General features: G+C 36.7%; 1 protein-coding gene across 17 annotated transcripts in view; it reads left to right on the top strand.

Moving 5' to 3' along the window:
- Positions 1-26,660, top strand: part of klar (klarsicht) — a 648,847-nt gene that overhangs the window by 566,411 nt on the left and 55,776 nt on the right. For 15 of the 17 annotated variants that reach the window (XM_073982967.1, XM_073982966.1, XM_073982965.1 and 12 more), the window contains one exon: positions 4,112-4,384. The exons of 1 other annotated variant lie outside the window; for it this stretch is intronic. In XM_073982967.1, coding sequence (XP_073839068.1) covers positions 4,112-4,384 — 273 coding nt within the window. Of the gene's footprint in view, positions 1-4,111; positions 4,385-18,573; positions 19,056-26,660 lie in introns of those variants that run through there. One more of the 17 variants, XM_073982982.1, reaches the window with a different exon arrangement.

Below are 26,660 nucleotides of genomic sequence, written 5' to 3'. Positions count from 1 at the left end.
AGCCACAAACTAAAACCATTAACCAAAGCAATCAAAGAAATAAAAACATCCGACCAACCAACCATCCATCCGTCCATCCAAATAAAATTGCGGCAATTGTAGCCAACCATTGACGTTTAGGTGAGAAATGCTTGGATATGTTTGGTCTTGGGTTGCTGTGCTTCTTCTTCTTCGGTTGATCGGAGTGTGGCATTTTTCAAATAACTTAATCCAAATACCTTGGGAGACCGCATTTCAGTTAACGGTGTCAGTGTTTCTTTTCTTCTTCTCACTCTTTCTCTGTCTCAAAAACATCTCAGTGCACTTCAAAATCAATGAGTTATTGGTTTTTTTATTTTATATGGAATATAGGGGGAAATGTCTGTATATGTCTGCCAGCTTATCAATTTACCAGAGGTTGTATAGGAATTTAACCTAAATTGATTGTGGTGAAATTTCTTTCTTCTGAAGAAAGTTTCTTTGTTCAGTTTTGTTTTAAGCAAAGAAGGGTTACATTTCATTTAAATTAGAACTATAAAACTTGGTTCTTAAATCAGTTAGATTTTGAGATATTTGAAATAGCTTTCTTAAAAAATATTTTTTAATTTAATGTTTATTTTGACTTACTTTATTTAAATATTCAAAAACAAATCTTCCCTTTTTTCTTCATCTTCGATTTCCACGAAAACTGGTATCTGAATTTTGTCACGTTCGTCGAAGGACGTCATCTCTCGTAATCGTTCATATTAATTATAATGCCATTTTTAAAACGTTATTGCAGAATTAATCACCTCTCCAGCTGACCAGGGTTGGGTATATACTGCAGCAAAGTAACAGCAACAGCCAAGATCAGTTGATGCTGTTGATATTGAAAGTTAGAATTCCAATCACATTTCTTGTATTTCAGCGGTAAACTCTGAATTGCATTGCTACGATCATTTGGTCATTTTCACCACTGCCCCTGGTAGTATACGACCCAGTACCGTATTATCTTCAATGTCCACGGTCATTGTGACAAACTTTAAATTTGAACATTTGGTACCATTTGCATCTGGTCTAGATAAAAGTCTTTAAACCCACCTGTCTTACTGAAATTTTCTAAACTTTGCCACTAGTGAAATGGTGTCCAAACATAGATCAAATTCGAAGATGGGTCATATGGGTCCACTCTTACAGGTACCACAAAAAATCTGAATTTTTCTCTAAAATGGTGCATACGATAACTCTCAAAGAGATTGAGCGATTTGATCGGACATCGTAATATTTTATACCACGCATATATAACCTTCAAATAAGAACTATGCCGGTCCACTCCGTTTGGTTACCTGCAAAATGAAATTTCAAAAATTTTCGCAAAAGTGTAGTTTCCGTCCATGACTCGAATTTTTTAAACATTTTACAAAAGTTCAAAGTTTTCGCTTTGGAAAAGTCCATACCTCCTGACATAATGATATAAAAGCTTTAAAAACCTACGGCACCGGAGGGCATTACAATTATCTAAATAAATAACTCCCCAAAATTAGATCCAGTTCCAATATATAGCCCATCGATTTTTCCGGTACCTGAAAAGGTTGCTGTGTATCGTAAGCTCCTGTTGCGCATGTTGGACAAGTGTTTTGCACGGTGTTATCAACCCTTGCCCTTTGGGAATCTAGGCGACTGCATCATCCCGAGCGAACTTGAGCGAACACTAATTTGGTTTGTCGTGGCAGCTGACGCTCCTCTGCTGCGATAGATGGGAAATGTTCTCCGAGCACCTCATTCACACGATAATTATTTATGGCATCTGCGACTGCATCTGTGTGAATTCTGTCCAAACCTGCTTGATAGGCTTGCTGATCTAGGGGTTATCACTTATATCGTTGGTCCTGTCTCTCTCTCTAGATCATGAAAGTCCCTCCTGACATGCCTATCCACCATACAGCGATTGGGATGACTCTCATGGTAACACCCAAGCAAGTACTGCAGCGAGAGCATGCCAAGTATGCCTGCAGGCATGTATTTCCACCCTGGAAGACATGACATGAGGAGGCACAGGACGGCGTTCTGAAACATTTGGATACATGTTCATCGCGTTGCACTTATGCTCGAGGACCACGCTAGCGCCGCCTTACTTACCACAGACCGACGTATCGTATTATACGTGGTCAACTAGGTTTTTCTATGTCTGCCCCACAATTGCTCCCGGCTAGAGACTTGAGGACTTTGTTCCTACATCTGACCATGTGAACATGTTGTCAAATATTAGTGGTTAGTATTCTATTACCATTGACCAGGACAATTACCTTTGTGCTAATCTCCGCAGTCAATATGGTAAACAAAATGGTCATTTCATATTTTCATATATCTCAGGAAGAAAAAGGTGGGTAGATCGATTTGATAGGAGTTCAGCCATTCACAAATGTCATCAGGAAAGATAACTGACGCTAAGATATTACAATCATCCGCATACGTTACGTTCTCAATGCCGTTTGAAGGTCATGAAAAACAGGAAAGGTAGAGGTTAAACCGTTCGGGAGAAATAATCCCACCTTGGTGAATTCACTGGTTCACTATACGGAGCTTCGACATTTTGTTCCTGATTTTCACGTACGACTGGCGGACGAACACATATAATTGATTATCGAGCGTTTCAAACATGATCGGGGCGTGATAAGTCGAGCGCCAACATCACTGTTCTATCGTACGTCTTGCTCTGGTTGAGTCCTTGGATAATATGTGTAGAGATGTAGTGCAGCGCTGTTGCCGTACTGTGCTGACTACGAACGCTTACTGATGATCGGCATCTGGATAGATTTTCTGACTATGAGGAGGAGTAAAGCCTCACGAGTCGTTGCTATGGGGACAAAAGGGAAATCCGTCTGTACGATTTACATTTGCTGTCTCCCTTGTCTGGATTTAGTAACGGGACCACCCATGTTCCAGACTTCGGAAACTATGTGGGTGGCTAGCGAGAATTTGAGAACTTTGGTGTTTCAGTATTATCATGGAGATTCGACCAGGGCCCAATGTTTTGGATAATTTGGATAATTGTAAATTGTGGTGGTTTCTCCTCGGCAGTAAGAAATTTAATACAACGTAGTACTCTTCTATTCGCCCTGTCTCTCCCAGGGTGCTCGAGAAACTATCGATTAATTTAACATGCGCACCTCTTCGGATCAGTCAGTGCAACGTCGCCAAACGTGACTGAGGTTCTATCTTCATTCTTCTCGGGATTCGAAAATTGCCCAAATTCACTTATTCCGGTTGCAAATTACCTTAAGATAATATAGCCACTTGTTCCGCTTAAGCTCGCCGACCAATCTGTTAACTTCAAGTGTCAGCTCCCTAACTCTGGGGTCACAGGGGTTGGCGACAAAGCTCATCTGCTGAGAAATTTTTGTCTCACTTCCGGTATTTTTTAATTTTTCAATCATACCTACTCTTATATCCATCACCTATCCACCATATAAAGTGCGTGTGAATTTCAATTAAAGATGCAATTTCTTTTCAAATACCTCTACCAAATGTGATCATAGCGGGATTTTAGTGAAAAATCATTAATTAAATTGGCTACCATAAATCATCACCACACAGAGTAGTGAGTGCAGTGAAGCGGAATGACGCGGCGGCCTAAACCTGATCCATATTAATGGCTAATGGTGGTGGTAAACGTTTTCACAAATTAACAAATGATTTCCTTTGCAACAATATGCAACTGTTTGTAGTAACTGTTGTTGTTGCAGATGTGGTTTCTTCCAGCAACAGCCACTTTGCAAAAAGGAAAAGAAAAGCATAGCGACTAAAATCATTGATCATGATTTAAGATTTTTGCGATAGTCATATTAAAAATAATAAGCGGAAATCATGTAAAGTTTAAAGCTGGCAAAAAAGTAGTTCAAAAAAAAGCGAGGGAGACAGAGAGGGAAAATGAGAGAGAAAGATCATGTTAGACTTTTGCTTTTATTGTTTTTGCAAAATAATTTGTCTATTATTTTGTTTCGGTATTTTGTAAAACAATTCACTTTTTGAAAGTTTCAACATTTGCAAATTGTACCACCCAGCAAGAACTGGTTTAGTTTATCCTTTTATTGTTGTTAAAACCTTTAGACTTATTTATGTCTTTTTATTTTACTCTCTTCTTATTCAAAAGGATAATATACGTTTCTATACACGTGCAGATATTTGCAATATCAATGTCAAAGTCAATGACAATCACCAGTATCGCCAGCACCACCACCAGTACAACCATGGCCAGTTTAACTCTTCACCCACAACAGCATCAGCTTCAGCACAACAGCTAATCTATAGCCAACAATTGCATGCCACAAATGTCGGTAAACGTTTGCCACCACGTTCACCGGCAAAATCAAGCATTTCACAAACTTCAACTAATACCAGCACTTCCACCATTTCACCCACTAAGGTAAGTTAAACTGTTTTCAATGCAATTATTAATGTTTATAAATTGTAAACTAAATTCTGAATACTGCATTTGAAGTGTTTATAAAGAATTTATTTATGAGATATTAAGTTATTGACATTCAATTCAATACCCATTTATTGATGCATTCAATTCCTCCAGGCTTTTAAATTAAAAAGTAAGAATGGGGTTAAGATCCGCGTCGGGCAGGGCCGAACTTTTTATACCCTCCACCGCGAACCGTATTAAATAGTAACAAATAGTAACTACTAAGCTCTTCATGTACGTTAAGTCTAATTCCAAGGAGGAGGATAATATTATAACTGATGATAATAACTTTATACTGAAAAATTTCTGGGATGAAGTTTTCTACCCACCGTGAGTGCGGTTTTATGGGGGCTATATAAAGACCTATTGGGGTGCCACCGTGGTGTAATGGTATGCACACCGATTCCCCGGCCAGTCAACATCAAAAATTTCAACGGTGGCAAAATACCCCTCGGCAATATTGGCGACACTTCCTGAGTATTTCAGTCTGGTAAAACTTCTCTACAAGTGGTGTCTTAGGACACGCCGTTCGGACTCGGCAATAAACAGTAGGTTCCGCATCATTGAGACATGGACCTATACACACAAATTACAGGTGGAAAGTTTTGTACCCCCAAACGAACACTCAATACCAAATTTCAGCCGTTTCGGTGGCAACGAACACTACGATAAATACCAAATTTCCACCATTTCGGTGTAGTATTGAGGCCACAAGCTTCAAAATACCGAAAATTGGGAGGTACCGTTCTATGGGGTTTATATGAAGGCGTAGGCCTATATCGAAAAATTTCAAGTGGAAAGATGTACCCCACCAACGAAGACTAAATACAAAATGTCAACCATTTCGGTGGGATATTAAGGATAAAACCTTGAAACTGCCGAAAAAAAGGAGGTACCGTCCTATGGCAGCTATATAAAAATGTGGACCTATACCGACAAATTTCAGGTGGATAGTTGTATACCTCCAATGTAGACTAAACACCAAATTTTAGCCAGTTCGGTGGGATGTTGGGGCTAAAACTTTGGAAATATCGAAAATCGGGAGGTACTGTTCTATGGGGGCTATATGAAGGCGTGGGCCTATACCGACAAATTTCAAGTGGAAAGTTTTATACCCCCATGAAGACGAAATACAAAATTTCAACCATTTCGGTGGGATAATGAGGCCACACACTTCAAAATACCGAAAATCGGAAGGTACCGTGTTATGGAGGCTATATGAAGGCGTTGGCCTATACCGACAAATTTCAAGTGGAAATGTGTACGCCACCAACGAAGACTAAATACAAAATTTCAACCATTTCGGTGGGATATTGAGGCCACAAATTTCAAAATACCGAAAATCGGGAGGTACCGTTCTATGGGGGCTATATCAAAACGAGGATTGGTATAGCCCATTTTCAATACCAAACATCCTAGGGGTAATAGAAACATCTATACACAATTATAAAGCTCTATATTAAATATTGCGACCTGTATATTGATTTCAACAGACAGACGAACGAACGGACGGTCGGACATGGCTATTTCGACTTACCAAGGTCTAGAATATATATTAGGGTTATGACTTTTTTACAAGCTCCTATCCCTGGGTGATATATTTTTATGAGTTTTTACCTAAGATTACATAAAGTCTTAATTCTAAAGTGATCCGATAAAAAAGCATCCGCACAAAAAGCTTTTAAAGTTTTTATTATTCAGAACTTTCGACAATTTTTTGAAGTCCCTTAAAGCAGATATTTAACTGAAAACAAGGTATAGGGCACACGGCATAACCAAAATGACATAACCGTTTGTTTCTTACTAATTTTATCATCGTATTATAACATATATATCATTTTATATTATATATAACTTTATTTCATATATCATAAAAATTAAAAGCGGATTGTGCGGGACTTTTTTCAATATTTAAATGGAATAAAAGTTATTTTAGTCATTAATAGGCAAAATGTCATTCATTCGTGCAGAAGGAAATACTTTTTTAAGAAAAAAATTCATTCCATAGTATTTTTTCAAAAAAAAATATTTTTTCAATGTGGTTTTTGCGGAAACTTTTTAATAATAACATGGAATTAATTTTATTTTGGCATTAGCAAGCTTAAGTTCATTCATTCTCACTACAGAAAATCATTTTCATTCTCACTACAGAAAATCATTTTTGGGAAAAAATGTCAAAAATTCGTAGCCCTTTTTAGGGTCTCCTACGAATATTTCGATGTGTTACAAACGGAATGACAAATTTAATTATACCCTCCATATTATAGTGGAGGGTAAAAAAGTCGCCAAGGAATTGTAAAAATATCTTTCGGTAGATCTCCAGGATTTAAATTGAAAAATTCGCCAAGATGTTGTATTTCTTATATTCCCGTGGCAGAAACACAGTCAGCTATTGACTTCCAAATGAGTCGGAATCCTCAACATTTTCCATTCATAGTCGTTTTCAATGGTTTCATGAAACTTCTCGCAAATCATTTCTTAACTGAATTAATAGTCAAAATAAAATGCAATATTCCTCTACTTAATATTCCAAAGGCAAATGAACCCATTATTATTACATAGCTTCCCCAAATCAAAACAACAAAATCACTTTCAAAGCATTACAACCAAAGCAACAAACGCATAATATCTACGCACGTAATACAGACAAATAACCTGACATTGTCATAGATTAGTGGGCGTAAAAAGTCATCAAAACATAAATAGATTATAAAAATTCAACTCACGCGACATTTGAGCTGGGCATATTAAACGAGAAAAAGTTACAACTACCCAACGAAGAAGAAACAGAAGAAAAAACAAGCCTACAAAAAGTCATAAATTCACCTTGGCAGTGACATATGTTTGTCTATCCGTTTGGTCGTTCGTTCGCTTGCATTTTGAACACGCAGAAATAAAGAAAACCTAAATGGGAAGGCGTTTTGGCAGTGCGTCGTTGCATTCGAAAAATTCGCCATGCATTCGCCGCCATCCACTATTGCGTCGACAATATTTAAGGTAACAAGTGTCAGAGCAACATAAACGCAACTTGTCAGTTAGTTCATAACTAACATAAACGACGTGTATGGACGGACAGACATATGACCGCATACATATCATACTAAAAGAAAATTAAACAAAATAAAAACCATACACGTCTTAGTATGCATAACTTATTTTTTTTTCTGGTGGCCAGTTTAAAATTGGTAGTTAGTTGGTTTGATTTGGTTTGGTTTGCCCTGGGCCAAACATGCGAATGCTGTGCGAAATATTGTAGTGTTGCATGCGTGTCGCATTACACCAGAAATTAGATGCTTTGTTTTTGTAATTTTACTGCTGCTGCTTTAATATTTTTATTCCTCGACCACCATCATCAAATGTTTCGAGTGGCAATTACCCACACGAATTTGGTACTATTTTTTTCAAATTATTTTAAATTCCATTGGGAAATTATGGTTTGTGCACTCGCGCCTGCGTGTTTGCACTGAAAACAAGATTTCCTACAATTGCATTACATGTTCACTTCTCATGTTCAGCGAACGTACCGTACACATCTGCAACAAAATCTACATCAAAAACGCGAAAAATTCACTGAAATAAAAAATATGCGTAGAGGCGGCGGTATATTTGTCTAAACTTCAAATCGTGCCGTGATTGTTTGTTAGACACGAAACGCTCAAGAGTTTGTCAAAAGTTTATAAGCAAATACAATACAAACAAAAGGCAATAGGCAACCGCTAGTGGCATTAAATTATGTAGGAGAGCACTGTTGACCGAACGGCCGACCCCCTTCCATGGTTTAGAGATTGCAAATCATTTTCGATGATAATTGGGGAATCCCAAGTCACTATACAAGCCATAGAGTATGGGTTTTCGGACTCCGAATTCATAGCAGAGTTCATGTATATACACATGTATATTTAAATACATATGACAATCGATCCGAATACAGTCGTCTATTCATGGTAGATTGCCATATAACCTACCGGCGAAAGCTTTTCTAAGACATCCGATTGGTGCGGGACAAATAGAAGATATTTTTTATATTTTTCCTATATAGAGTCAAAAGTTTTGCCGAAACACAAAGATTTTTCTCATCTGCTCAGTGCATTTTTGTTGCATACTTTAGGGAACTTTAACTGTGTGAGAAGGCAGAAGAACACTCTTTAGGGCACGCGTGTCCCTTTTTGCCGGTTAGTGGAGTAGTGCATCTATCGACAAAAAGGCATCTGAAACACCATTCAATCACACAACAACAGATCTCTATGAAACAGAAATTTTAATCGACCATCATCATTCGTTCTGATGACTGATCCGATGAAGTGCGCAAGTTGTTTTAATCGACAGTTTGTCGAGAACCCGGGAGTTATAGGACGAAGAAAATAGTAATATGGATGATATTTACAATTGATGATATTGAGAACGCCATCAGAATCGCTAAATCATCCGAAGCGTTGGGCCCTAATGAAATTTCCGTGTTAATGCTGAAATAGCTGGATGAGCCGGAAGTCGAGTGTTTCACTAAAATTCTCAACCTGTCGTTAGCCAGGCACATCGTTGCCGAAGTCTGAGAAATAGGCAGTATGGTTCCGCTACAGAAGCAGGTAACCACCAACTACCCCAAGATTCTTGAGGCCACACGTTCGCGTCGTCTGAAACAAGCTGATATGTAGGAACAAGGTCCTCAAGTCCCTAGCCAGTAGCACTTGGAGAGCAGATAAAGAAACCTTGTTGACCACATAAAACGTGCTAGGTCGGCCTGTTGTAGGCTATGCGGCACCAGTGTGGTTCGTGAATATAAGTGCAAGGCGATGGAAAAATATGCAAACCTGTCAGAATATCACCCTGAGAAACGCAAAAGGGTGGCCTCTCATGTCATCAGTAGACCACCTGAGACAAAGATTCTTCCCGTGCAGCACCACAATGACATTCACTCGTTGCAGTACTTGCTCGGAGATAGTGGGGATCTTCATGATCTAGACGAATTCATGACCTAAACCCTGGATATGCAAGCCTATTCAGTAGGCTTTTGATAGTATTCACACAGATGCAGTAGCAGATGCCGTAAAAACTATAGCGTGTATGCGGTCCCCGGCGTACATCCCCATCTATCGCAGCTGAAGAACGTCAGCTGCCGCGGCAAACTAGAGCACTGCCGACCAAGAAGAGGGCACACAAAATTCTGCATATTGGCATCTTTTGACAGTGTGTTAGTAAGGTTGTATGCACGCATGCTGCAAAACAAAAACAAATCAAAACATTTGTTCTCTTTTGTGTGCTCTTTCGTTGCGTTCGGACCGTGCGTGTGTGAATTGCCGAAAAACTTCGTAACTTCAACAATACCAAAGAACGACATTGAACTAGAGTAGTTTTTTCAGAAAGAAAGGGTACTTCTATATAAACTTTCTGAAAGAAAGGGTGCTTCTATAGAAACTTTCTTAAAGGAAGGGTGCTTCTATAAAAACTTTCTGAAAGAAAGTGTGCTTCTATAGAAAATTTCTGAAAGAAAGGGTGCTTCTGTAGAAACTTTCTGAAAGAAAGGGTGCTTCTATAGAAACTTTCTGAAAGAAAGGGGCTTCTATAGAAACTTTCTGAAAGAAAGGGTGCTTCTATAGAAACTTTCTGAAAGATAGGGTGCTTCGATAGACCCTTTCTGAAAGAAAGGGGCTTCTATAGAAACTTTTTGAAAGAAAGGGTGCTTCTATAGAAACTTTCTGAAAGATAGGGTGCTTCGATACACCCTTTCTGAAAGATAGGGTGGTTCGATAGACCCTTTCTGAAAGATAGGGTGGTTCGATAGACCCCTTGTGAAAGGTAGGGTGGTTCGATAGAACCTTTCTGAAAGATATGGTGCTTCTGTAGACCTTTGCTGGAAGATATGGTGCTTCTGTAGACCTTTGCTGGAAGATAGGGTGCTTCTATAGACCCTTTCTGAAAGATAGGGTGGTTCGATAGACCCTTCCTGAAAGATAGGGTGGTTCGATAGACCCCTTGTGAAAGATAGGGTGGTTCGATAGAACCTTTCTGAAAGATATGGTGCTTCTGTAGACCTTTTCTGGAAGATAGGGTGCTTCTATAGACCCTTTCTGAAAGATAGGGTGGTTCGATAGACCCTTTCTGAAAGATAGGGTGCTTCGATAGACCCTTTCTGAAAGAGAGGGTGCTTCGATAGACCATTTCTGAAAGATGGGGTGCTTCAATAGACCCTTTCTGAAAGAAAGTGTGGCTCGATAGACCCTTTCTGAAAGATAGGGTGCATCTATAGACATTTTCTGAAAGATAGGGTGGTTCGATAGACCCCTTGTGAAAGATAGGGTGGTTCGATAGACCCCTTGTGAAAGATAGGGTGGTTCGACAGAACCTTTCTGAAAGATATGGTGCTTCTGTAGACCTTTTCTGGAAGATAGGGTGCTTCTATAGACCCTTTCTGAAAGATAGGGTGGTTCGATAGACCCTTTCTTAAAGATGGGGTGCTTCTATAGACCCTTTCTGAAAGATGGGGTGCTTCAATAGACCCTTTCTGAAAGATAGGGTGGCTCGATAAACCCTTTCTGAAAGATAGGGTGGCTCGATAAACCCTTTCTGAAAGATAGGGTGGCTCGATAAACCCTTTCTGAAAGATGGGGTGCTTCTGTAGACCCTTTCTGAAAGATAGGGTGGTTCGATAGACCCCTTGTGAAAGATAGGATGCTTCTGTAGATTCTTTCTAAAAGATAGGGTGGTTCGATAGACCCTTTCTGAAAGATAGGGTGCTTCTATAGACCCTTTCTGAAAGATAGGGTGCATCTATAGACCTTTTCTGAAAGATAGGTAGTTCGATACACAGTTTCTGAAATATAGGGTGGTTCGATACACCCTTTCTGAAAGATATGGTGCTTCCATAGACCCCTTCTGAAAGATAGGGTGGTTCGATAGATCCTTTCTGAAAGATTCGTTGCTTCTATAAACCCTTTCTGAAAGCTAGGGTGTTTCTATAGACCCTTTCTGAAAGATAGAGTGCTTCAATAGACCGTTCCCAAAAGGTAGGGTGCTTCTATAGACCATTTCTTATAGAAAGTGTGCTTCTATAGACCATATATAGGGTGCTTCTGTAGACCCTTTCTGAAAGATAGGGTGGTTCGATTGACCCTTTCTGAAAGATAGGGTGCTTCTATAGACCCTTTCCTAAAAAAAGGATGATTTTATAGACCCTTCCTTAAAGAAGTGGTGCTTCTATAGACCCTTTCTAAAAGAATGGATGCTTCTATAGACCATTTCTAAACGAAAGGATGCGTCTATAGAACCTATGTTTTGGGATCATGTTGATCAATTTTGATAGCGGGCAGTCCTATATGTAGAAATAGACTGGAGCATTCTACGGGTTTACGAAAAGATTAGGTTTTGATGATGACGATCGTTCGATCAAACTGATCACAAATATTCTCCTCCAATATTCCTTTCGTTTATTTCTATAACGACATTCCTATCACTTGACTACAAAATAGTAAAAACAAATTCAGCTTTGCCAATGACAAATGAAGGAAGCTCTAAAAACACCCGACCACCATGAGAGTTTAAAGTTGCAAAAATATTTAATTTTCTCAATGGTTACGGCCAGCATACATTGTAGTCAAATCGTTAGCGGCAACTTCTTCCACCCTCCGTCTAAGTTGTAGGAAATATATTTAATTTCATGCGGTTTTTTTGGGTGGGAAACATTTGTTCCTTACATTGACATTGATTTGTTGTGGCAAAGTGACAGTTGTCTTACCAGGTAAAATCTTCTTCTTCTCCATCAACATCTTCTAGAAGTGTAAAATCAATTAAAGTTTGAGAACTTTAAACATGCAAAGAGATCATTATTTATGCAGGCCGTTGATGGTAATGATTTATTTACAATTTAAGTGGTTATGTGATACCTGAGATATATGGGTTCTATTATTGTCAACACTGCCCCAGGGAGAAAAACTTTCTGTGGTAATGGGTACCATTTAACCAGGAATTGCTGTGGTTGGTTACCAAAGAGATATAATTACAAGAGAGAAAGAAAATATGTTACAATGTTCAAATGGAAAAGAAGCTAACTGCTTAATTTCCTCACCTTTTCAATTCAAACTATTTAATCATCGTTTGCTATCTTCATCTAATATGAATATTTCTAAACGATTGCGGAGTGAAATTAATTCATAGCGACTTTAAATAAAGGTGATATTTTTTAAATAACGGAAAACTTTATCATTGATTTAATGATAACGAATTTCATGTAGTTTTCGCTCCATAATCTATAACACGTCACAGTTTGAACGTCATTAAAACGATTAGTTGTTTGCAACGATGTTGTCACCAATGACCACCAAAAAACATTAAAAGGAAAATGATAAAAATCTTAAAATCCAAATCGCAATCATTTCATAAACAAATCACACAAAAACCATTTAAATGCGTGTGCGGATTGGTAAATGATTCGATTTGCGCTTTGTTGGACACTTTGGCCGCTTCTCCCACCGCCGCCTCTTGGCAGTTATTGCGTGTGGATGAGACATATCACGCCTGTCTTTTGAGTGTTTTTCCTTTTTTTCTTTTTGAACCAAAAATGGAAATTAGCCATACATTTATCATCGTGAAATGTAGACACGTCGTGAAAAATAAATAAAATTTGTTAATTCAAAACCTGTAAACACGCCACAGGCGTTAAATGTTCGCTTTTATTATTTCATGTAAAGCGCGCTTTTATTAAAAAGCCGTTTAAAGTTTTTTTTCAAAGTTTGGTAATGGTGGTGGCGTATAATGCGTGTACGTATTATTGGTCTACATTTGGTGTGTATTGAATTTAAATTTGAATTGTTAATGACTTTGCGCGATTGTTCCAATAGTAATAATAATCCCATTAATGATTATTACTTATGAATACTTAATGTTAAATATGATCTTAATATCCGATTTTATGTTTAATAAATTTAAATAATATTACGATTGGAGAGTTGTTTAAATTGTGGGAAAAAATATTGTCGAGTGGTTGTGGCAGGCCCCAAATATGAATAACAAGTGGGTGATTAATGCAATCAATATTATGATGGGAGGAAGATCTTGACTGTAAAGAAGAGGTTGTATAAGTTTAAGTTCAACACTTTACTGCCTACTTTTGGGGGCCATGTTGTGGAGAACATGTTGATCTTAAAATTATTATTCTTTGGACTCTTGGTCGAAAAAATATACAGTTATAATCGAGAAGACTACTTATTGCTTCTAGTTAAAAATGATTCAATTACAGGTATTAAGCTGCCACTTGTGTGGGGGTATTTCGAGAAGGAGATAACTTTAATATTCTATAAAAATTATTCTAGAAAAAATCACACATCTTTAATTTATTACAAAAACATGTAAGAAAGAATCAGTCGTCTTTATCGAAAGATAAATAACCTCAGCATATGGCTGAAGAGTGGTAGACTTAAATGTCTTATTAAAACAGATTCCTGATTTAAAAAATATGTACCATTTTCGTAGGTGACAAATGAAGCTTTGGAATTTTTCAACGCACAGTGGTTCAGAATCGTTTTTTTTTTTTTTTGCTGGTCAAAATTCTGTGTTTTTTGATGGATATTTTCGGATATTTTTGAAGAGATATTTTCATAATTCATAACCTTACAATATTTTGACCGAATTTTTTAATTTTTCGTCGTTGTAATATATTTACTATCGAATATAATGACAAAAAATTGAGGTTTTGGCCAGGAAAATCGATCGATTCTTGAATCTTAATTTTTAGTCGTTTGTGGGTAGGTATTACAAACAGTGGTCCTAATTTTTGCCACTTTGGAGCATTTGGACCGTTATTGAAAGAAGTGTGCGGAATAAAATTATAGCGTTGCAACAAAGACCACAACGACTACTAGAAACTCCACTCCGAGGGGGTCTATGAAAGAGTTTCCGTTAATAATAAGTGATTTCTAGGTCCATATCTCAGGAACTACTGGCTTCTCTTAGCAAAAAATATAATGTCGTAGTCACAATCACTTCCCGATATTCAAATCCAATACGATCCCGAAAATGACCTTTTCGGGGTTATGGCCGCTTGCAAATTTTACAAAATCGTATATTTTTGTTGGACTATATTCTAGTATAGATAAAATAGAATATGTTGCAAAAAACTTCGAGTTAATTTTATGAGGCCCTCCGGGCCTCCCCCTGGCTACGTCGGTGCCACCAAGGCATTCATTTTTTACAAGAAATCTACCAAACTTTTTCAGAAAATTTTGCTTTCACCTGACAGGCCTGTTTAAAAAAATAGTGAACTGTCAAAGTCAAAATTTGAACTTTGACTAAAAAATAGATAGTTTTTCGCCATAAATCCGTCAATTTTTTTAAGTCCCTCGCTTAGTCCATATTTACATTAGGCAATTTTCCTTGCGGCAATTGTCAGTTTGAAGGTGAGAGAGGTGAGGCATATGATAACCGTTTGCCTCTCAACACTCTCTCTTGCCGACAAACCAACAATTGCCGCAAGGAATATTGCCTAATGTAAATATGGACTAAGCGAGGGACTTAAAAAATTGACGGATTTATGGCGAAAAACTATCCATTTTTTAGTCAAAGTTCAAATTTTGACTTTGACAGTTCACTATTTTTTTAAACAGGCCTGTCAGGTGAAAGCAAATTTTTCTGAAAAAGTTTGGTAGATTTCTTGTAAAAAATTAATGCCTTGGTGGCACCGACGTAGCCAGGGGGGGGCCCGGAGTGCCTTATGGACCGATATAGCCCATCTTGGAACTTGATTTAATTTTGTAAGAAATTATTTTCTCCGCTAGCAATATGAACTAGTTCGGTACCGGAAATACGTCGATTCTCAAGTTTAGAGTAGCTACCCACTAGCAAGATGAACTAGTTCGGTATCGGAAACTCATAGATTTTCAAGGTTACAATAACTAGTTCCACTTTAAACCCCTCATGGTTCTTCGGTAAAAATTTCAAAACGATCCTCGAACAGCACTTAAACTGCACTTCATTGAAAATTTTGAAATTTTTTACCTTCTGATGGTGTTTCCGATGTGGACTTTTTTGGATGTTCAAATTTTCGCCCAAATCATATACTCAGTTCGTGTGTTATCGTGCCTAGCAGTCATTCAGTTAGGGCTGGCAGAGTTTTTTTGAGCTTTAGCACTATTATCTCAGAAAGTAATGACATTCCTCCGAAGAGACTTGTTCCGCCGTAGTAGGGGTTGCGAGAACAACCTGTTGCGCAAAAAACCAAACCAATCTGAGAAAAGTTTTTAAACATTCTAAGGTCTGGACCAATGTAGTCCATATTCGAGCCCGATCTATGTATGAGAGAAATATTACGATGGATAAGATTTTGAAGTAGTAATCCGAAATGGCCCATCATCGAACTTGATCTAATTTAGACAAAATATTAGCTTTGAAACGGATTTCGCCCAAAGGTATTTGTCGTTTAAGCTCATTATTTCGATACGATTAAAAATGTGCCACTTTTAATCGTATTAGGGTGTAAAACTATCGTCAGCCTAAAGGCTGAGAGTTGGTCATTTTAGTTGATGTTTATTGCATCAAGAGGCTCTGCATTTACCCAAGATAATGGTTATATCGTTGTAATCAGAATCATAACTGCTACCAGTGGCAAAAAATTCAATATGATTAGCGAATAGCCCCTAAATTACATTTTAATGCACAGATATGGTCCGTTAGGGGATCTTCGAACTTCAGCTATATTTTGAAGAACTATACGGCTGCTGACTACAAGTTTTACGCTGTTTACGAAGTTATTAGGCACATTAAAACCTTTCAACCTGATTGAGCGTGAGGAACGCAGCAAATAGAAGATATATTTTGATTTGTTGTTGTTTTGGAAGTGAATAAACTGTTTATACGAGGTAGGTTCGAAAGTCTGTCTTGATTCTTGCAACACCTTCCATCGGGATGATTTAGCTTTGATTTCTACTATCTGACCCGACCAAACCCATTCATCCAGTTATGACCCTCTGTAGTTCGATTCTGTAACTAGTTAACGACAGAATTGCGCACAATTATCGATAACTGGAAGTTTTGATTCGCTTATAATTTCGATAATTAACGAAATTTGTCGTTACCGACCAAATTAAAGTTGTATCTAACCCCTACCAATGCCGTAAGTGTTGTCAACTTTTATTTTTAACTTTTCATTCATAATTTTGCGTTTTAATTTTACCAATTTTTGACGGTAGCGACAAAAAAGTTACAGAATCCCATTACTGGAGGACATCTTAGCCTTCGAAGACTGAGTTCAACATATCCTTAGCAATGTCAACGCGATTTGTTGCAATCGTAATAAAATTAATTAGTATGCAGCACAAATCGGGGAAATTGAAATCTGTAACAACATAAGGCAACAAAAAATCGAAAATCAAAATTCGCGATACCTTTTTAGCAAACTTCGAATGCTGAAATTTAAAATTTTTTTAAATGCGTCTTTGTTATTATTTTATTAAGGAGGCTCTCTTGTCTAGCATGTTTCCATATTTATATTAGGCGATTTTCCTTGCGGCAATTGTCAGTTTGATGGCATATGGTAACCCTTTGCCTCTCAACACCCTCTCTCACCTACAAACTGGCAATTGCCGCAAAGAAAATTGCCTAATGTAAATATGGACTATTCGACAAGTCCTCAGAAATTATTTATTTAAAAAAAAACAATCATTAAAATCAAAAATCGTTGCCTACTTTTAGGAAATTACTACTACATACATACTACCCTATAGAGTAACTCATGAGTTTGTTGACCTTATATCAACAATGACCAAGCAAAGCAAACCCATTGATTATTGTTTAAATCAAATACTCTTTTGTTTAAATTAAACAAACATTATAAAGGTTAAATTACGTTACGCACGTTAAACACACGTGGTTAGTATTTGAATGAATTTTATTTTAATAAAATTTAAAACATTCATTGATAGTTAATTATTTCTAGACGTTATCAATCATAAAAGAAAAAAAGAAAAAACAAAACATTAATTATCACTTTGCAGAAGATAAATAATAAATGCCAAACACACGATCGAAAATGTTAAATGATAAACAATGTTGCTTCTTCGAAATATTACACTGGACTACACACAATTTTTGGTAAAATGTAAAACTCATTTATTAAAATTGTGTATTTCCCACGAGAAGAAATAAAAATAGGGACTCCTTTTTATATGAAAATCAAGAGGTCAATTTTATTTTTAGTTTGAGGATCCATTGTTTTAACTTCGAGTCCAAAAGGCGCGTCGAACCTAATGCGGCGCCACTTGTGGAATGGTTTTACATGGCACAATATTACAAGAAATAAAAATAGGGACTCCTTTTTATATGGAAGACAATAGGCTGATTTTATTTTTAGTTCAAAGATCCATTTTTTTAACGTCGAACCTAATGCGGCGACACTTGTAGAATGGTTTTACTGATGGTATTAAAAATGTCACGTTTTTCTGGCAAAAAACTCGAGCTCAAAATATTCTATGTTCATGAATGGATTTGTGCTAATTATTGTCTCATTGAACACTTTTCAAAACAGATTTCGATATATGTATATATATCAAAATCTGATCCGATTTTCTCAATTTAACCACAAAATGCGGCTAATGGTCACATATTACCTACACCAAATATATGGGCATGTTTCCAATTTGAATTCAAGTTCATTCGAATTAAAATCTCTCCTTGACAATTGATTTCACATTGTATGCCAGTGTAGATTTGTTTTGTTTTACAAAATGTTTGCAAATTTGAAATGTAAAACAATAAAACATAGCCAAACAAACTCTAACGCTACCAGCCACTCAGTCAGCCGAAATTATTAGATCAACAAACTTGAATATAAAAATAATCAAATGATATTCACAAAATATTCCTAGCAGGCTGATATCGCTGATACATGACTGAGTTCTACAAAAACAATATACCGAAAGATTCCAACAACAATATGAAAATATTTAGTCCAGTTGTTGTTATTGTTGTATTGTAGTTTTTCACAAAATCAGCAGCAACAACAATTAGTGTTTGATATTGGAATTGGTATTACTTTTGTTGATTGTTGTTGTTGCTGTTATAGCCACCATTCGTTATAATATTATTATTGTTATTATCTTATCGCTTAAATAAACGAAACAAAATGGAAAAAAGGCAAGGCATGTGGAAAATAAAGAAACACCACACAAGCAAAGAAAAATTCGTGTTGAGTACACAGGTACAGTGAATTGACAGGCGAATGGACTGAATATATCGCAACTTGTTGAGTTTGTGTTTCAGTTTAAATAACGCTGGCTAGAAGACGGAACAGAAAAAAAAAATCTTAAAACTTTATTAAAATTTAATTTCTTATAAAATAAAAAAAGTTCTTGGAAAAACCAAACAAAGAAAATATTAATAAAAAATAAACAACGGTTTAAAATTTGACGGAAATTTATCACGTTTTCGGAAAGTGTCAAATAATAACAAAAACAACATCAAAAAGTGAAAACCACAAAGAAAAAGAAATGTTCATGGAACATGTCATATTGAATTGTTTAAAAATCAAAATCTAATACAAAATTGTTTATATTTTAATCAACAACAGTTGTTTAAAACAAAAAAAAAATCTAATTAAAATCAAGTCTAACAGAAGAAAAAAATTGTCACCGCTAACATCACAGAGGCAAGTGTTGGAAAAATTATGTTGAAAAAAAAAAGAAACTAGTGTAATTTTTACATTCATTGCATCCAGTTAGTTACTCATTCATGCATTCGTTTAAAAATCGTATGTCTTGTTTCGATTATCGTTTCATCTTTCGTTTTATTGGTTATGACGTGCAAACAACAATCACTGCAACCCCACGACCACCACCACTGAGCGACTTCTATCAGGAACACCAATAACAAAATCGAGGTGTTATGATTATTTATTAGTGTGTTGTTGTAAATTACTCAGAAATCCAATATGGCTAATGAATAGGGATTCAAAATGGGGAATTTGTCATCACTGTCAAGGATTATTTTGTGAAACCCCCCAACAAAACAAAAACAAGTATGAAAGTATCAGTCAGCAGAGCCGACAGAGATATACCTTCAAACTTGGACCTAAAAAAGAAGTAAACACAATACTTCTGAAGTCTATAGGGATTTTTTCAGTTTGTGTGCCAATTTCCCAAGAAGTACGGACTTGTCCCCAAAAATAATTGCTGCGTCGTAACTGGGGCCGCATACACAACATGTTGCCAAAAATTTAAAACGATTCCAGATGAATCCTTAAAGTGCACTCTGTCCTAACTTTGTGTGGTAGGTACCCGAAAGAGTAGTCCGATATAGTCAACATTCGGACATAGTCCGAGTCTGTTAGAAATAATACTATGTGCAACGTTTGGATCAAATCGGTTTCACCTTTCTAGAGTTATCTTACGTAGTAACCTGTTTAGTTGGTTCCGGCAGGCTTGTTTGGAGCTTTTGGACCATTATCAAGGGAATTATAAACTTGTCGCTGAAAAAAATTGCGCCGTCGTAACAGAGCCTGTGATGAGAACTTGTTGTGAAAAATTTAAAACGATCCGAAAGGAGCTGTTAAACTGTACTCTTTCCGATTTAGTCCACATTCAAATCTGATCTATGCCTGGAAATAATATTACCATATGCAAAGTTATGACCTATTCGGTCGGCCACTCCCTTCGAGAGTTATCGTGCGCATCACTTTAGTAAATATGTTTGAACTTTTGTGGGGGAGATACCGGAAGGAATGGACAGATTAGTCTATCTTCGAACATAAACTAGGTTTGGACAAAACACCCAGAATTTGAACCAAATTGTTTGATCCGTTAGAGAGTTATTGTGCTTACCAGTCAGACAGACGAACGGACATGGCTTAATCAACTCCAAATTGCAGAACATACTTAGGGTCTAAAACCCTTATTTCGATGAGGCACAGTTTTGGTCGTATCAAAGTTTAGCCTAAAAGCTGAGGATATAAAACAAACAAAATCAATTTTTTTAAATACTTAGCGAAAATTCAAAATTACCCCAAGAATATTTGCTGTTGTAAGTATAGCTCTAGAAGACCTGCACCATGGGTTCAACCTATGCACCGACATTGCCAGGGGTCCATCATGAAAAGAGAAAAGAAAGGACAAGGGATAATTGATTAATTTGACTAGGTGTAGAATAAATTAACCGAACGCCTGTACATCAAAGAAGACGCGCCTTACCGCCATTTAAGGTTTCTGCTGCACAAATCTTATCAATGAATGGAAGAGAAATAAGAGTGAGATATAATCTCAAGGGCACCAAACGGCCTCTTTCTTTTGTTCATCAAACTAGGACACTGGCACTAAAGGTGCTCGGTCCTTTCAATATCTTCTTCGTCTTCGCAGAGTCTGCGAAGAAACTAGAAGACCTGCAACATTGTTTCAACCTATATGCCCCGACATAGCCAGGGCCACCGTGAGAGAGAAAGGAAAAGGGAGAGAGATTAATTCGACTAGGTGTAGAATAAATTATAATAAATAAATTATTAGAATAAAACTGTCATCTAAGTTTTCTGCAGCATATTATCAAGACCGCGGGTTATATGGAAGTGATGGAGGAAATGAGATATAATCTCAAGGGCGCCAAACAGCCTGTTTGCTTTGTTCATCAGACTAGGATACCGACATATAGGATGTTTGATCCCTTCAATCTCTTCCTCGTCTTCGCAGAGCCTGTCCTACTTAATGGTGTTGTCCTCTTACTTGCTTTTCATAGATCTTCTCCGTTCGATTGAAATGGGATAAAGGTGGTATCCATCTCATCGTCTGACAGAGGGTTGCACTCATAATTCCCTGCTCTGAGCGTGGATTGTGTGGCTAACAACGTCAATTGTCGGATTAGAGGTACCATATCCGCCGGAAAGCGGTCTTGCGTCTATAGAAGACTTATAAAGGATATTCTGACAATAGAAGGCCGGGTATTCTGACAACTGAAAACCTGTAAAAGATCTTCGGACTATAGAAAACCTGTAAATGGACATTTTTCTATAGAAGTCCTGTAAATATGTCCTCCGTCTATCGAAGACCTGACAAAGACTTCTGTCTATAGAAGACCAATAAACGTTCTTCTGACTATAAAGGACCTATAAACGACCTTCTGATTATAGAATACCATAGAAGACCCGCCTTGAATGTTTGCGGAACATTATTATATAGAAGACCTGTAGAATTTCTTTTGTCAGAGAAGAGCTGTAAAATATTCTGTCTCTACAGAAGATATCTCGAAGTTCTTCTGTCTATAGAATTCCTGCAAAAGGTATTCGTCTATAAAAGATCTGTAACAGGTTTCCCGACTATAACAGACCTCTAAAAGGTGTTCTGTCTATAGAAGACCTGTGTAACGTATCCTGTCTACAGCAGACCTGTGTTCTGTCTACTGTCTATAGACGACCTGAAAAGGGTATTTTGTCAAAAGAAGACCTATAAAAGGTCTTCTGCTTATAGAAGACCTGCAAAATGTCTTCTGTCTATAGAAGACCTGTAAAAGGTCTTTTGACCATAGGACCCCTGGAAAAATTCTTCCATCTATAAAAGACATGTAAAAGGTCTTCTGTCTATAGAAGACCTATAAAAGACCTTCTTACTGTATCTGTAAAAAGTATTCTGTATGTAGAAGACATGTTAAAGTCTTCTTTATATAGAAGGTTTGTTAAAGTCTTCTTTATATAGAAGGCTTTTTTATGGTCTTCTGTCTATAGAATACCGGTAAGTGGTTGTTTGCCTATAGAAAACATGTACAAGATACATATCTTGTCAATAGAAGACCGGCAAATGGTCTTGTGTATACAAAATATTTTTAAAAGGTCTTCTGACTATAGAAAAATGTCTTCTGTCTATAAGAAACCTGCTAAAGGTCTTCTGTCTATAGAAGACCTGTAAAAGGTCTTCTGCTCTTAGAAGACCTTCAAGCGGTCTTCTGCCTATACATATCTTGTCAATAGAAGACCGGCAAACATATAGAAAATTTCTTAAAAGGTCTTCTGACTATAAAAACCCTGACTGTAAAAGACCTGTTAAAGGTCTCCTGACTATAGAAGACGTGTAAAAGCTCTTCTGGGTATAGAAGACTTACAAAAAGTCTTTTCTCCAACGAAGACCAGTAAAAGGTCTTCGTACTATGGAAAACCTGTAAAAAGTTTTCGGACTATAGAAGACCCTTAAAAAGGTATTCTGTCTGTGGAAGACCGGTAGACGATCTGCAGGCTTGTAAAATGTCTTCGGTCCAGGGAAGACCTGTGTGTAGAAGACCTCTAAAATTATTCTGTTTATATAGAATATATCACAATTAAAACGTGTTCTATCTATGGAAGACCTGTTAAAGGTCGTCTGTCAACAGAAGACTTGTTAAAGGTCTTCTATATGTAGAATGGCTGTAAAAGGTCTTCTGTCTATAAAAGACTAAAAAAGGTCTTCTGTCTATAGAAAACCTGTAAATGGTCTTCTATAGAAGACCTCTAAAAGGTTTTTTGTCAATACTCTAAAAAGGTCTTCCTTCTGCAGGAGATTTGTATAAGGTACCTTGCAAGGCCTATAGAAGGTGGGCCATTCAGAGTTATGTTAACAACTTTTGACAACAAACATAATAGATTTTATATTATTGTGATTTGAGTTTCTTTGTATTTAGTGTCCAACTGTATAAACTGTGGTACCTTGTATATAGAAACTCTGTGGAAGGCATACTCTCCTACTGTTCTTTTATAGGTCTTCTACCTATAGAAAGTCTTCTTGCTTTAGAAGAGCTTTAGAAGGCTTCTCTTTACAAAGGTTGAAAGTCCTTGAAGTCTTCTAAGGAAAGTTTTCAAAGAATCTCTGCTTTTCAACTTAGCAATCTCTAATTTACTGTTCAAAAAATAAAATCGTGTGTGTGTTAATATCTAATATCCATACCGCAACAGCTGAATAAAGTAGAAGAAGACGACGAAGAAAAAAAAAAACAAATCTACCTCATACATCGAATTTTTGCGTGTAAAATAACAATTAAGTTTAACATTTTTGTTAAAATTTATTTGTACGCCAATTGAGGTTTTTTTCTCGCTGTTGTAACGATGAATAAGAGTTCGTGTAAATAAATTTTAAAGTGAAAAAATACACATATTTGCGTTTATTCGTATTAAGCACAAGCTCATATCTAAAATGGTGTTTTGTATCTCGCGAATAAAAACAACAGATGATTGCCTTGCTTAGCCTGAATGGCTGTTGCCTGCCAAAATCAAATGTCTAATTTGTTATAATACTACATACGTCAGTGGTGGTGTGTATATGAGGAGCTTTTTAAAATAGACATCATCTAATCTGGTTTATTACAAAAAGCCATCAAATATTCAACACAAAGCAATAATGAAAATAATAATAATGAGTCAAGTGTTAGTTGTTTGTTTTGTGGTAACAAATAAATAAACAAAAGAAAAATTAACAATTTTTTTTTAATTTTTGCGTACGAGATGTGTTTGGGGAAGTTGTGAGACAATTGATACAATAGGCAAGTTCATGCTTCCTAACATAATGACCCAAAAGTCCTACTGTGACAACTGAAATAACCACCGAAAGGAAATACTCCCAGAACTAAGTCCAGTTCCAAGATGGACTATGTCGATCTATCCCTTCAGATATGAACCTTATCCAATGACTAATACATTATATTTTTTGCTAGGAGAAGCCAGTACTTCCTGAGGTATGGGCCTGAAATGTCCCAACACTTAGGGCCACTTGTTCATACATCTCTGCCACCAAATAGTAGTCTTGGTGATTTTAGTTACTACGCTAAATTTTTATTCCCCATAATTCTCTCGATAATGGCCCGAATGTTGAAAAACCCCGCCCAAATGGTATTCTTGTAATATAAGAAAAATTATGTTGCTTGTGTATACTGTGTTGATTGGGTCTATGTGAGATTCTCAATGGGAATACGTATCAAGGTTATTTTCCATTTCTAATTAGTTCATCAAAAATTCCGATTCTATGTGTGATGCTGCCACCATCACTAAAATAACAATCAGACAGTTTTCTTTCCTTTTTCAACATTCATTCACTTAACTTTCTTTAATATGTATTTTTGTTTTGGATTCATTCATCCGGCCACCCTGACAACTGTCTGCAGTGTCTTGTGTTATTTAGGTGACCGACACTGAGATTTATGGCAAAGACCAAGAAAATCTGCATTGCTTGCTGCATCAACATTTAACACCAAAAGGCCCTGGTCAACATTAATGTCTTCCCCAAACAAATTGTCTATCCTGTAGACTTTCCTGTTTTCACTTTAAACTGAATGTCATTACTTTGTCGTTTTTTTGTTGATATTTGTGGTTTTTCTATTAGCACAAGCGGCACCGCACCGGGTCCAGCCTCTTTTGTATGACAAAGCCTGTGTTGTATTCAACAAAGTTTAAGCATTAAATTGGAGTTAATTGAGATTTAGTTACAGTTTGTGCTCTCATTGTTGTTGTTACTGACGTTAGATTTGAAATCTTTGTGATTGTCGGCCGGCCATGCGGTTGGTTGGTTGGTTGGTCGCGTCATCATGGTTTGCGGTTGTCATTTATGTTTTGTGCCTCCGCCAGACAATGTCGCTTATGTTTTGCGTTAATTGGCCAAGTTAAGTTGCTTCTGACCAGCTAGGCATTTACTTAAGGCGTTATACTAACGTGAATGACTGGCTGGCCATTTGGTAGGATGGCTTTTTTCGCTCTCTTAGTTTTGTTTGTGTTTGTATGTCGACAACATTTTAATTTGAAGTTTGTAATAATTGTCATTAATTATCACAAACGCCCAATCTTGTTTTACTTTTTTCTGCCATTTTATTTCTTGTATTTGTTTGTTTGCTTAGGCTTTTTCCCCAAAAACAAAACACGAAAAACATAGTCTTCGGGAAAAAGTTTGGTTTCTTAGGTTTCCAATGACTCTGCGTAAAAATGGGAGGTTTTTGCAAATACACAGTGAGAATTAAAAAAGTGGCCATGTCTATCAAAGACCCGAAAAACATCTTCTGTCTATAGAAGTCCTCTTAAAGGTATCTGTCAATAGAGACCTGGTAAAGGTAGTTTGTCTGTGGAAGACCTGTTATAGGTCTTCTGTATATAGATAGACCTGCATAAGGTATTCTGTCTGTAAAATACATGTTAGAGGTCATCTGCCTATAGAAGAACTGTTAACAAGACTGTAAAAAGTCTTCTGCCTATAGACGATATGTTATAGGCCTTCCGGCTAAAGATCTTGTATCTATCACCGACGTATCAAATTGAATCCTTAATTGGACCCAAAAGAACTTAACACCCCTTTAAATTTAAGATTTATTTCATCCTCGTTTTTATCACGAGCTTAAGGGAGATAAGCTCTGCCTATTAATATCTTAATTTGTTTCCACATTATTTTCTGTGTATTAGTTTTGAAATTGCAATAGCCTCTTTTTTTGTTGCTTAGAGGGATTATTTATTTATTTTTTACAAAATGATTGTTATCTTATTTAGTTGTTGTTACTTTGGTTTCATATGGTCTTACAAACATTACATATCACTGTTTTTGTTGTTGTTTGTTTTTTGCGGTTGTGAAAAAAGACCAAGTTTTTGAGGAAAATAAATTGTTTCCGTTTTAACTAACAACTAGAGACGCATTGCGCTTTTTACCACTATTTTAATTATCAAGATCAGCAACAGAAAAAAAAACTTTGCTAAACAGTTCATAATGGTTTTGTAAACTTTTTTAAACGAAATAAGAAATACTAAACGAAATATCTTGTAGTGACGCTAAGTTAATGTGAAATTAAATGTTGTCGAAATTATTTGTAACTCGATTCCGTTAAAGGTGTGAAAAGGGGGGAAATCAGTTTGTGAATTTTGAATGCAGACTATTTTTTCTTTATTTTTTAATGTCATTGAAAAAAGAGGTAGGGCCTTCAAAGAAGTATGTACAGTTGACCATCGCGCTACCAAGATGAACTAGTCCGTTATCGGAAACTCATCTATTCTCAGAGTCACAGTAACTGTTCCACTTTAGACCAAACCCGTTCGTGGGTATTGATTTGGTTACGAAGTTTTTCGGCAAATCACACACACGCGACCCGAACGCAAAGTAAGAGAGCAAATGTTTTGATTTTTTTACTTCAGTCTTGTACTGAATTTCATGCAAGCAGGTTGATGCCGCTTTATTTGTTTATTTTTGGGTACACAGAAAAGATTTTGCAGTTGTACAGCAAATATGTGGAGAGAAGAATTTGAAAATGATTTTTGTTTTGTATTAATATTTTTAATGACGCA

The sequence above is a fragment of the Musca autumnalis genome, unplaced genomic scaffold, assembly GCF_047663935.1.
Source record: "Musca autumnalis isolate F117 unplaced genomic scaffold, ASM4766393v1 scaffold_4, whole genome shotgun sequence".
Lineage (NCBI taxonomy): Eukaryota > Metazoa > Arthropoda > Insecta > Diptera > Muscidae > Musca > Musca autumnalis.
This window is presented reverse-complemented; position numbering and strand designations above follow the sequence as displayed.